This window comes from Colias croceus, chromosome 8 (genome assembly GCF_905220415.1).
Source record: "Colias croceus chromosome 8, ilColCroc2.1".
Lineage (NCBI taxonomy): Eukaryota > Metazoa > Arthropoda > Insecta > Lepidoptera > Pieridae > Colias > Colias croceus.
In genome coordinates, this window is record NC_059544.1 from 4,586,809 (window position 1) to 4,600,663 (window position 13,855).

Below are 13,855 nucleotides of genomic sequence, written 5' to 3' on the forward strand. Positions count from 1 at the left end.
AATATTAGCTTTAAATAGGAAATTGAAATTTCATTTGCCTACGTACAGCTACGTAAAAGATTTTCAGGGTTTGACAAATGTTTCATACTCTGGTTGTATTTGTATGAAATATGAGACATGCACTAGATAATAATATATATTAGCATATAGGATATTTTAAATACAGGTACAACGCCAGCAAAACCATAGGCAGTATATTCTATAAACACACTTAAACAAATTTCAGGTTATTCTTTCGCGCTCGTACCCGTGCAAGAAGGATTCCTGCCTGACTGGGATGCTGCTAACGAATTTCTGGTAGACATTAAGGAATACAACAGTAAGTGTATTCCAAAAATATATTTAAATTACTTTCAAAAGATATAATTAAAGTATCGAGAATTTAATCACTTTATTACAGGTTTCCGCATTATTTTCTTTTCAAAAGAAAGTTCTTGTGTGAACAATGGGTATTGTAGTAACAAAGTTGCTTACTCTTTCAATTGAAATTTCATTATCATGCCTTACATACTCATATATAATGAAAATAAATACTTAATTATTTTAATTTATTTGTATCAAAATCTTGTAAACTTTATAATATTCGTCAAAATTAGAGTTTAAATGTTTTACTGAAATGTTAAGATGGTAGCAAAAACTACACCTTTAATTCACAATTTTGTGACCAAACAAAAAAATTACAAAGATCTCATTAAAAGTTTCATAAATATTATATACCTACCCTACAGGCTATACTTTGTTATAATATAGTCAAAACATTTCTTACACACTAAGTTATTTCATATTATGTTATCCTTTAAAAAAATTATTGTCATTCGAATCTCAACAGGTACATTATTCACGGTGGGCCCGCTACAGAACAGCACCACGTACCACGTGAGAGTGCGCACACGCAACGCCGCGGGATTCTCCGACTGGGTTGAAGTGACCCCCAACCCCACCACCGATCTAGCTTCCCAACTTACTCTTTCATTTATCCTCATTTTAGTAATTTGCTCCGTTTACCCTATTGTTTATTAAAACAACCACTTATTTGGTTTCGAATTATTTATTGTAAAAAGACTCCTTTTCCCTGTTAATATTAGCTAGATAGATTTTTAATTTGAATATTATATTGTCTGTTATGCAATATGTGTAAGTGTTCATTGGTGTAAAAACTTGTTGGTGTTAACTAAATTATTGTCCCCATTTATCACATGTAATCGTAAGCTATCTTCGACTGCAATTATAAATTCCAATATTAATTAATAGTTTATTAGAATAAGGTTTAATGTAATCAACCAGTTCAGGATTTGCGATGCGTCTTCAGGAGTGATTATAACTTAGTGTAGATTTCTTTCCGTCGTATTTGTGAATTGCTTGATGCCTATTTATTGCTTTCTTAATCTGAGTTTAATCTTAATTAATCTCTATGGTGTAAATGATTATTTGATAGTTTGATACATTTAATATTAATGCAAATGCTAAGATTTCTTTGAGTATACTGTAGACCTGTACGGAAAACACACATTTTCTAAACAGAAATAACGATTTGTAATTATTATGACGTCTTAGAGCTAGCGCGCAAGAGCAACTTTTGTCTCCGCAACTATTTTGTCTCTCCCATCAATAATATTTGTATGGGGAGTTGCGTCGCTACGTGCGCGCACTTTCATACTAGCCCATGGGTGGGAGAGACAAAATAGTTGCGGAGACAAAGTGGCTCGTGCGCGCTACCTCTTAATAACGAACAAGCAAGATTGTCAGGTTTGCTAACATTTTTGAAATATTGCGTCCAATTATTACTCACTTTTAATAATAATTGTTTTATATGCTCTTTCATTAAACGTTTTATAGGGATATTAAATTGAGTCACTTTATAATCTTCAAAATACTGTTTACCTAAAAAGACAATAAGCTTTAGAACTATAGCTATAGTAGGTTTATTTAATTTTATTAATATATTTAATTATACTTTCAGATTTGTTCAAACGTACCTAATGCCTAACAAAGTTTGGTAATTAATTAGAAACAGTAGAAATTCCTTACATTGTATTAAATACAATCATTCAAATATATCAACGTATTAAATAGAAATAATATCTATCTTTAGATGCTTATAGTTTTTTATTTGCTCTGTAAATAATTTCTATAAAAATATGAACTATGTTTAATCGAATACTGTATTTATTTATTATAGATATTTAAGACATGTTTGGCTAAGCTGCGGAGAAATTTTATATATTATATATATTTATAATATTTATTTAGGGATTCCTTAGTTAAATAAAGACGTTAGAATGTTAAGTTGTTTATCTATTACCTTTTACTGGAAATAGACTTACGTATGTTTTAATACCAAAGATTGTACTCTTATTTTAATTTCTAATTATTAGTGTCCACTTGCAAAGAAAACAATTTAAATTATCATCAAACGAGGAGTTAATTAAATTTGGTTGATATTTGAGTCAAACGTCCGTCAATTTAGCTTACCTATTGGTAGGATTTTCAATTATATTTACTGTTTACACAGGAAGACTGAATTTCCTATACCCTTTGGATATTTTCCTCTCTTCCCTTTATTATGGAACTTTTTAAATATATAACGCTCATAGGTATTTATATAATTAATGCTTGTGAAGCACCGTGTTGTATGGAATCCATGACATTGTAATTTTAGTAGCGTTAGGAAAATGTTGTGATCTGTCTTTATGTAAATAAATTTCTAGCTTTGTGATCATGGTCCTGTCGCCTGATTTGATTTGTCACTCAACATTGTTTGTTGCAAATGTAACACAGGATGCCGAAATAAAGGTGGTTTATAAAAATAAATATGTTGTTTTCTTTTATTCTCCCCTTTAACTTTACCTTTGAGGGTTTGATTCAGGAATTATAAGGATATAAAGATGATGTTAACTTTCTTTAAATATAAGTAAGATAAAATAATATGCCTAAAAATATTTATCTTTTCTACGAATTTCAAAAATTTTATCTAATAATAATTTTATGTTAGCTACAATATTCCAGTTAACATAACTTCATTGATAAATCAGTTTATATTAGTAGTTTATTTTATATGCAAAGATGTCTATAATAGAAGGTGAACTCACACAAAATAAAACACGCATTACTTCACAAAAATATATTTCCCAAGACTACACAAGCCGCACAACAAACATAGAGCCGAAAGCTACAACCAGCACGCCTCCCGCGAACAACAGCCCATAGAAACGTGCCTCAGTATCATGCGTTGGTGAACGAATGCTAGAAGGAGCTGCTGGAGTATCCTCTGGTTCATCATCTGTTACTGCTTTGAGTGGGGACGACCAGGACGACCAGCCAGCTTCGTTTGTCGCGCGCACTCGGATCCAGTAGGCAGTTGTTACTTCTAAATTTGGTAGGGTTATGAGGGCACCTGAAAGGTAGAGCTTAATATGTATATTGTAAGGAGTAATGGGATTGTTCGTTTGTTTGTAGCCAGTTAAAACAAAAATTTTAGAAGGATTTAAAAATTCCTCTAACATTTCAAAACCAAATCTGTGCAAAGTAACCTCCAATCTTTTTCAGAATCAGCAACTAAATTATTATGTGCTCCAAAAAGATATAGTTCAGGATACATCGCCCATTTTTGCAAGTGACTACTATCAAGCTGATTTTCCGTTTGTAGCTTTATTTTGATGAGACGCCCAATAATTTCGTGTACGAAACTCTCGATTGTGGTAGCTAACAGAGATAACAAGGATAAAATTTTTTGATTTGATGGTTCTCAAATATTTATTACTAACTGAATTTTTTTTTGGTTCAATCTCAAGATAATTACCTAAATTATTCGAAAAAATATTTGTCCTACAAAATCTATGGTTGGTTCAAAGAGTCCCCCTTTCCAAAGTGTATCGATAACGAGGTCATCATAAATGATTACTAACAAGCTGATTTTTTTGTTTTCACTTAGTTTATGTTTATATAATTCAACAGACATATTGTCCTACAAATTGCGTAATAAATATTTGAGAACCAACAAATCAAAAAATTTTATCCTTGTTATCTCTGTTAGCTACCACAATCGAGAGTTTCGTACACGAAATTATTCGTTGTCTCATCAAAATAAAGCTACAAACGGAAAATCAGCTTGATAGTAGTCACTTGCAAAAATGGGCGATTGTATCCTGAACTAATAAGTTTTAAACAACTAAAATTAGTTACTGAATGTATAGGTAACCTAATTCAATTGCCGCAAAAGCTTTGATGAAATTTGAATTAATTTAAAAATAGGTGAAAAGGATTGCTTTTGCGTGTTATTATCAAATATGAATGATGAGTACGTAATAAAATTGTCATAACGAATTCTGTACATTCGTCCATACTAATATTAAAATATAAAAATAACTCGATGGGTTTGCCACTTCGTGTATAATATATTCTAGCATGAATTTTATGGGCTATCTTTTACGATCTCATATAGATCTCATATAGATATAGTATGGATTCGAAATAAGGGGTATCAATAAACTGATAATAAACCGAAATTTATAGGAAATCTTTGATTAAAAATTGGTGTAATTCTCTCAACCTGTATTACACGAATAGGCTCATAAATTCAACACGCACAGGATAGCTTAAAGGATACATCGTGTTTTTGTGGAGAATTCATACTTATAAAAATTTGCTTAAAGTCTATGTGATAACTATTGATAAAAACAAAATACCTCCTATTTCACTCTCTATAGAATCGAATTCGTCTAAACTTAATTGGACTGATTTGGCCTTCCGCCAATCCAATGAGGCTTTTTTCTTTGTCTTTTCTGCTTTCATGTATTGAATTTCAGCACCTAAAATGATACAAATTTTTGCAATATTAAATCTAAATTATTAAACAAAATTATTACATCTAAAACTATTAAACACAGAAATGTCTTATTATAACTATAGAGGGCTTCATGTTAAAGTGGTTAATAAATTACTGTAGAAGTACGAGTTGTCCTCTATGAAGACATAAAAAAAGCTCAGAGCACCGAAGACTAGTCCACCAATAATTTGGCTAATAATGTTAAACGCATACCCATAGTATAATTAATAATTATGGTACCCCGCAACGCTAAACAACATACCATCAATTAATTAAAACGGTAGTTAATAGGAAATACTACAGATAATATATTTGGCAATTTATTATCTACGAAATAAATAGGTATATCTATGTAGGTATAGAAAACTTGAAAGTAAGTAAGTTAGTAACTTGAAAGAAAGTAAGTAATGTAAGTTGATCGTTTTATACTGATACTGAGTTATTGTTAAATCTAATATAGTCGAGATGTCTTTAACGAGTAGAAATTACCTGTGAGTGAACTTTAATCTTTACTTGCTCAAAATTACACAAAGTTACTAAGTAGGAGTTGAATGGAAATCTTATTGTATCGTATCGAGTTTGTAGGAGTTTTTTAATTACATTAGACATTTAACTATACTGAATTAGAAATTATCGTAGTCGATATTATCAATAGCCGCGTACTGACTGAGCGAGCACCCTCGTGAGGCTGCCTCGGACGTTTGCTTCGCAACGTTTGCCGTGCGAGGCAGCCTCGGTCTGTAAATATGATGAGGCTGCCGCCGGCGCCGTTGCCGAGCCAGAGCGAGGCTGAGCCATTACTCGAACGTCTCGAACGATCACAAGTACACACACAGTCACACTATAATCAGGAAATAACTCATCCCAAAGAAGTCTATATTCGCCATATATATGGGAGGCAGCGCGTGGGTTCTCCTCGGGCGAGGCTCGTCTTGACCGACCGTGGATTTGCCTCACGCGGCTGTCTCACGAGACTGCTCGCTCAGTCAGTACGCGGCTATTATCGTCGTTCAATTTGCTTTCAGCTCCTACTTTAAGTACCTACTTTTGTATTATTGACACTTTACAAAAACGCGTCACACTACTATTTAAAATCATTTATCTTTTACATTAGATACGAATGAAACATGAACACTGAACAGCCCAATTAAGTACCATTTTCGAATAAAAAATAGGTACTATAAATACCACCACATACATACCACCGACTTGATAAAACGCTTCTTCCTCCCAAATAATAGCAAGTTGTACTGAATTGTGAGTAAAGTTATTTACAGTAACCTGAAAACAAAGCTGTTCTGTTACCGAATATTCATTTAAAAAAAAATATCCTTCTTTCGATTAAAGACTTAAAAATTTTTAATAAAACATCTGCTAAAATGGTACTTATTATAATATGGTAGAGATTAATTTGACTTACCTAATTTAAATTTAACGTATTAAACTGTATTCCCAATTTTTTTCGTTCAAATTCTCAGACATGACATACAAAATTTATCTACACTTAAACTAGGTAAGTACATATTAACTAATTGTTTCTAACCTCAGTAGGCGCATCAGGTTCCTCCAATCTCTGAATCGCAAACACTTTATCCACAGTCCCAAACTGATTTGTCGCTCGACATCTAAACCGCTGACCAAATAAAGATTCATTTGCATTTAAAGATATGTGCGATTTTGTTTTATCATCTTCCACGTGTATTTCGCTTTGAGGCAATTCTGATAAAACATCACCAAGCTCTTTGAACCATCTGTATGTTGGTTCGGGAAAAGCATCCACTGAACAGACTAGCTCCACACTGAAAATATAAAAAGTGTTTGATGTGTGTTATCAGTGTTATCCATACATTTTAAGTGAAAGACTTTTTAACAGACTTTAAACACGATTATTTATTATCATTCTATTCTTCTTGTGGCCACCCTTGTTGTAAAGTGTTCGAAAAAAAATAAAGTAACAAAAAAATATTTTTTAAATCCGTTTTTGTCTTTTATTTCAAAATAAACATTCCACATTGAAAGGAAAATTACGTAATATTTTATTTAAAAATATATTCCTAGCAATTGTAAGTAGTCACACAATAACGTAAGATATATCGAATAGTCAGATTAGTTTAGTAGTTTTTGCTTGAAAAAGCATTGAATAACTTAATAACTTTCGAATTTATTACATAAAGTAGGGATAAGAAGAAGGATAAATAGGTAATTCAATCTTCCAACCGTGGAAAAAACAAAGTTTAGGCAACTTATGTAAAACTAATAATATAAAATGGTATGAATGATATTCATACATTTTAATTGTAAACTAATCCATATTTTTAGGTATGATGTCATTGAAAATGAATGCTGTAAATAAAAATAAAGAGCACAGGGGTAATTATGAATGTAGAGCAATTTCGAAAAGTTTAGAATATCGTGCGATATATTCTCAAAGATTCTCAAAGTATATTAATTATAAAAACAAAAATAAACGTAGGTATTAATTTTAAAGCACACAAAAACACCTAACCAAAGACTACACATAAACTATATACATCTTAATTCTTAGCTCAGTAATTTAGGTCCTACTCATTTAGGATAATGTAAGCCTTTACAGAAACGAGAAACTTCATTATTCCACTTTCTGTAAAGGATCACGAGAGGAACATACTTTTCGTTGTCTTTGACGAATACCACGCTCGTGTCATTGCCGTTTGTGAAGATAGGGGCGTCTGAAACAAAAGTTTTGAATTTGCACTACTTATGTCTTGAAAACAGTGCTGAAATCTCGTACATGATATTCATAGAAAAAATATTAACAGAGTGAAAAATATGAATTTTAATCATTTACTTCAAATTAAAAACATATTTAGGTACATTTAAATTTTAAAGTTTAAAATGAGTTCACAAAATTTATTGACAAACTAGGTATCGATTTGTAAATTCAATGGATATGTTATTAACGTGAACCCAATTAATTTATATCATTAGTGGGCATATAATTAGGTGTTATTTAATTAAACAATATGCACGCTGATTAAATACAGTGTACTGTATGCATCACACATACGCGCATATAATATATAATATATATATCACACATATACAGAGAAATTGATTATTGCGCCATCTATACTTCAACACATACACTAAAATACCTGCTTATTACATATTATGCATTATATTAATGGTTTGAAAGTATGCATATAGATGGCGTTATATTAAAATTATTTATATTTTTAAAAATATAACATTTTATTTTTATTTATATTGATTTATAATGAAAAGTAAATAATAATTTTTGTTTGTAACTAATTCACAGCTTGCACATATACTAAATATTAGAACCACATTAGAATATACGTTCTAATTTGGTTATTTAAAATATTAATATTAATCAGTAATTAAAAATATCATCTACCTACGCTACGTTTTATTTTTAAGGGCCGATTTTTCAATGCTTGGATAAAACTTATCCGTCCAATAAAGTATTACACAATAATATTAAAATGTCACGTAAACTGTCAAATACGGGCTTTAGAATACGTTTTTAAAATGGTAGTTTTATACATTATTCGACGAATAAGTTTTATCCAAGCATTGAAAAATCGGCCCTTATAGCAATAAAAAATAATACGCACAATTTATATTTAATGTAATATTAATGCTACTGCTCGCAGAACACTCTTCATCATGATGACTTGATTGTATCGCTTCACAGCCATAGATCCCACTGTCTTCTCTTTCTAATGATCTGATAGTAAGAAGACCTTCAAACCCTTGGCTATTGTACTTCGTTGATATCATGAACTTTGTTGTGTCGTCTGAAATAAAAGTACCATTTAAATAAACAATAGGTATACTGTTTATATTTTACAAATGGAAATTTATTTCTAGGATTTCTCTAAAAAAATTAATTGAAGACAGAAATGAAGATATACTAAGGAAAATCTTATTTATATCTTTAATTATAAAAGGATCGGAATTCATTTAAAACACCTGGTTTTCAATAAGCATGAGCATGACGAAGATCAAAATAATATGCTACTCGCAACTTAAATAAGTACAGTACAGTAGATGCTCTCACCAAAACAGTTCAGAAATTCAGAATGGATCATATAAAAATATGTTATCAAAAAAATATTTACCTACAATAACATCTCCATTTCGGTACCATACCAGTGAAGGCTCCGGTTCCCCATGAGCCTGACAGGTCAACGTGATTGACCGCCCAAGATCCACCGTCACCTCAGTTGGAGTGTCTACAAATTCTACTGGATCTGAAACAATATTATATCACAGATAATATAATATTATACCTACTAATCATTATATTTCATTCTTTGGTTTCTTCTTTATATTCACCCTCAAACAAGCGCACGCACACCCACGCACGCACACGCACACACTAATTATCTCACTCAAACTTTAAGAACCTAAATAAATTAAAGTACCCCCCGTCTTGTTTTACTACATTTTTCAGCTAGTTATTGAAATTCCATCAATGTTTCAAACTTAAACAAAAAGAATCTTATACAGCTGGCCAAGGGTAGTTACTATTTAGTAATCTGTGATCATAGCATCCATGTTCATGTGACTATAATTAAAATTAATTAAAAAAAAAATCTATCCTTTCCGTAAAAAATCTTTCAAACTCAGATTTTTTTTCATACTTTTTTCAATTATTTTATGCACACATACGAGATCAATGATTTTATGCGCTCCCCTGCCTTAGCTTTTTATTATTATTGCTATCCTTTATTATTTACCTCTAAATTAATGTATGCGTAGTTCAACTTGAACGTACTTGAACTTAATTTTATTATTTTTAGAGCAATACGTAATAAGCATTTTATAATATTTTAGTTACTTAAGTATAAAAAAATATTTTAAATTTGTAGTAGGTAGATTGTAAACAAAGAATGGATATTACGTAATATTAAAAAAGTGGTGTTAAATTTCGTAATAGAATCTCATTCCACGCTTTTATAAACCTCCGTTTATCACACGGAGAACTAAAAGTGGCGCAGTTCTTCAAAAACAAACCAGATAATAACTGAATTAACATTTATAAAATGTGGTTATTTCTTTAAGTTGTCTTTAACTTCTTCTTTTTTTAATTGACAGAACATACCAACATACAATAATTTGCAATAACATATTTAGCGGTCTGGCAAAATATATTTAGCTATGATAATGACTTATATAAACTATCACACATCTCAAAATATGGTACATGAAAATTGAAAACCATATTATATCATTAATATTGTTAGCTTTCTGTTGTGAAAAACTTGAAACATGTGAATAAATTTTCATTAATTTTTTCAATCTAAAAATCTTAACTGAGTTGAATTTCCTATATCAAGCTTATATCACCTTGTATGGGGCGGGTCTAATTTTTATATCAGGTCGTTTTACGATTAGTCAGTAATGTCAGTATAAAAATCACTATTGCGCTTTCATGAATAATTACCTAAAACACAAAGCGAAACCTCTTTACTCCTCCGTTCAGTCCGGCACTGCCACACGCCACTATCTTCCACAGCCAGATGGCTGAAGACGAGCACAGCAGCAGGAATACGAGCTCTGTACGAAGGAACAAAGTGTTCCTGGACAAACACTCTGTCCGTCGCGACTCGAGGCACCACGCTTCCAGAAGGATTTACCCACTCCACCTGTTCATTTTTTTATATCTGTATTATTTGCATACATTTTTATCTGTATTATTTTTTTTATCTGTATTATTCCGTGCGCCGCGGAGCATATAAATTTATTCGTTTAGTTACTTTTTGCTAACTTATCTAACTTTAACTTAACTAAATATAATGTGGTGAAAAAAACTGATTCATATGGTATGGAGGCATGGAATTTATACATGTACTTAGCCAATTAGGTGAATACTAATTATTATTCTTCCCCATCCCTTATCCCTCTTTTATCTATTTAAGAAGACAAATATAATAAAGTTCACTTACCTTATCGTTTTTATCACCGCCTTTACAAATTATTGATTTACGAATACCCGCATTGAAATAATGTTTGTCAACACCATAGTCTATCGGCTCTATAGATAATGTGTTGAATCCTTTATACGTTGTTTTTAGGCCGATAACTGAAATTTAACATTTATTGTAATAAGAGAAAAATAAGATATTCCACAACACGGATAACTCATATTTAAATTTGACAATAAATTTCTAAAATTTAAATCAATAAAAATAACACATAAATAATATAACAGTTACCATTGTGGCTTATATATACAAAAATGTATGCAAAAACTATCTTCATTTTTTAGTATTTTTTTTTATTTTATTTTACACACACTTCATATTGGGATAAACTGTCGAAATGTAATGCTGGAAATGTGGGACAGGAGTTTCCGACGTGAAAATGTATTAATTGTAACAATTAACATTAATTATTATTATGTGTTGTGCAAATGTAGCTGATGCTCGTTCAGGAAATGACACTTAGGTGAAATTAAAAAGGTCATGATTATGTGCGGATCTAGTGGAAGTATTATTCAGTAAGTACATGAATTAAATGAAGATACAATGTGAATGAAATTGTGGATACCATTTCACGTGTAGATCAGGATATTTCGCACTGATATCTGAAATGACAAATTGAATAAAAATGCACGCCTGTAAATTTTGAATCAGAAGACTTTCTATTTCCAATACAAATTTTCATCCGATATTTTATGTTCTTAGTCTTCTACTATGTATTACATACCAAATCATTGTTTTTAAAATTTCGTTGAGTTCCGTTCCACTTATTAAGGTTGATAGTTAGTAATCTCTTGAAATACAGCCGTTCAGAAAGCTTAGCTAATTCATACAAAACCGCTGAACATTTAATGCGTAAAAACGTGATATACAAACATACAGTGTTATATCACCTTCTATATACATAAAAAGGCATAAAATAGGATACTTTTTATCCTGGAAAAATACGTGGAAAAAAAATATATCTTAATTTTTCAGCTTTATCCGTAGACATTGTTCTGTAGAACCGCGAACACACGTTGCGTTACCCGCAGTGGATTCTATTTTTTATAAGATATCATTGTAAGAGTTACTCAAAATGGAAAAATAAACCATCCACGCGAAGACGGACATCCTCGCGGACGGAGTCGCGGGCGGAAGCTAGTTAACAATATTAGTAAAGATTTGTCGGAATTAGTGTTGCCCAAGTTCAGTCTTGGTCTTGCAGTCTTGGTCTTGTTCTTGCGTTTTTGCAAGACCAAGACCAAGAACAAGACCGCGTATTTTTTGCAAGACCAAGACCAAGACTGACCATGCAAGACTTGAGCAAGAACAAGACTTAGCCTGCAAGACTCTTGCGTCTTGCAGCTAGGACTTAGCGCTATTTCACTGAGTAGTTAGGTGTAACAGTTCGATGTATAGGTAGGTAGGTACGCTTAGGAATTCTATGAGACGCAAAAAACTGTATCAAAGAATACGAAAAACTGGACCTATGCGCATTACGATTTACGACTAATACGTACCATAAACATAGCGAATAAAAAAATATCTATTAAAATCAAACTGAGTGCATGTATAGTTATGTTTTAACCATCGGCACTTTGATAATGCGGCATCAAAGGTTTTGTACTTACTTCTCAAAGAAATTTGCCGCTTTTCGGAAGAACATGGTTATGATACACGCGCCGACGGCTTCTTTTGAAATCTAAAACAATCGTTGCCGCCACGCCGAAATCATAACATTTGACACTATTTGATTGCCGCCATAGGGCGTTTTGCATACTCATGCAAAATGCAAAATAATTTCGAATTTTTTTAAGAGTACCTACAGGTGTTCCAAAGAATAAATAAGTTTCAGAGTGCTTAGAATGAAAATGAATACATTATACTGATCACGCAAGTAGTATTATGATTTGGATAAAATGGTAAGGATAGGTAGATAATAGATGTCATATTAATTCATTCTAGTAAGTATATATTATAATAATTGTAATTAATTTGTTTTTTTACATGTTTTAGCAAATGTAAGCTTATAAATCATAAATGTTTATTAAGAAACAGTTACTTCCATGGAAAACGACATAATATAGGTCAGTTGATTTTTCGAATTTCTTATCAAATATTCAGTTATTTATTAATCTGCATGATCTTTACTATGGCTATGTTAATTCAAGCTCACAATGTTCCAATTCTAATACGTTTTTCTAAGATTTAAAGTAAACTTTAATAAATAGTAATAGACTAATAGGTAATTGCAAGACTTGCAAGACTCTTGCTGCAAGACCAAGACCAAGACCAAGACTGGGAGCGCAAGACCAAGACCAAGACCAGGTGTATTGGCGCAAGACCAAGACCAAGACTGGCTAAGTCTCGTCTTGTTCTTGCATTTGGGCAACACTAGTCGGAATTAGTTATTATGACATGGGTGTTTGAACTCGACACTAATATCTTGTTAACTACAATGTTTAACACGTACCTATTTCATCCTTGACTCACTTCCTAAGTCTACTTAGGTACCTTGCTAGATTAATTCTAATATACTTTTATTGCAACAAATAATTTTATATTTTGATATTTTAGTTTAAACTAAGAAAATCTCTTTCATTTATTTTAGAGATTATACTATTTTATACTCAATTCTGCAGACTTGTATTTTGTTTATCTAGATAAACAGAAGTGATTATTTCAGCGAGTTTCATAATTGGTTTTTATTATGAATGAGATCATAACAGTCGTGTAAATAAATATTTAAGTGGCTTTGAAAAGGGAGTGTTCACAATTAGTTATATTTTTCAGTAAATTCTCTCAGAAATCCCTCGCGTATTTGATTTGGGAAACCTATGTTCCTAGTATGTATGGTACTTGTCTGGTATTCATCTTAAATAGGTGGATATTTATTATGAACGCGAAAGTGCTATGTCTGTTATGCTTTCACGGCTAAACCACAAAACAGATTTTGATAAAATTTGGAATGAAAATGTTTGCACACCCAAGTTGAATATAGTCTACTGTTTTAAGTGTAATTAACCTATTCTAAAGTTACAATAGTTAATGTCTAAAG

At 31.4% G+C, this 13,855-nt stretch overlaps 2 protein-coding genes across 2 annotated transcripts in view; one reads left to right on the forward strand and one right to left on the reverse strand.

Moving 5' to 3' along the window:
* LOC123693759 (hemicentin-2-like) overlaps positions 1–2,811 on the forward strand; it is an 85,264-nt gene extending 82,453 nt beyond the window's left edge. Inside the window, exons 10-11 of the mRNA XM_045638965.1 lie at positions 227–319; positions 830–2,811. Of these exons, the coding sequence (XP_045494921.1) occupies positions 227–319; positions 830–1,020 (284 nt within the window). The 3' untranslated portion in view covers positions 1,021–2,811. The remainder of the gene's footprint in view (positions 1–226; positions 320–829) is intronic.
* A 295-nt stretch (positions 2,812–3,106) lies between these two features.
* On the reverse strand, positions 3,107–11,148 carry LOC123693652 (limbic system-associated membrane protein-like). Its single transcript, XM_045638837.1, has 10 exons — positions 11,050–11,148; positions 10,780–10,916; positions 10,278–10,479; positions 8,950–9,081; positions 8,443–8,625; positions 7,473–7,533; positions 6,369–6,624; positions 6,028–6,106; positions 4,686–4,808; positions 3,107–3,394 (listed from the first exon to the last, which is right to left on the reverse strand). Exons 1-10 carry the CDS (start codon positions 11,093–11,095, stop codon positions 3,135–3,137), a joined length of 1,479 nt encoding a protein of 492 aa, XP_045494793.1. The 5' UTR covers positions 11,096–11,148; the 3' UTR covers positions 3,107–3,134.
* Positions 11,149–13,855: the final 2,707 nt, after the last annotated feature.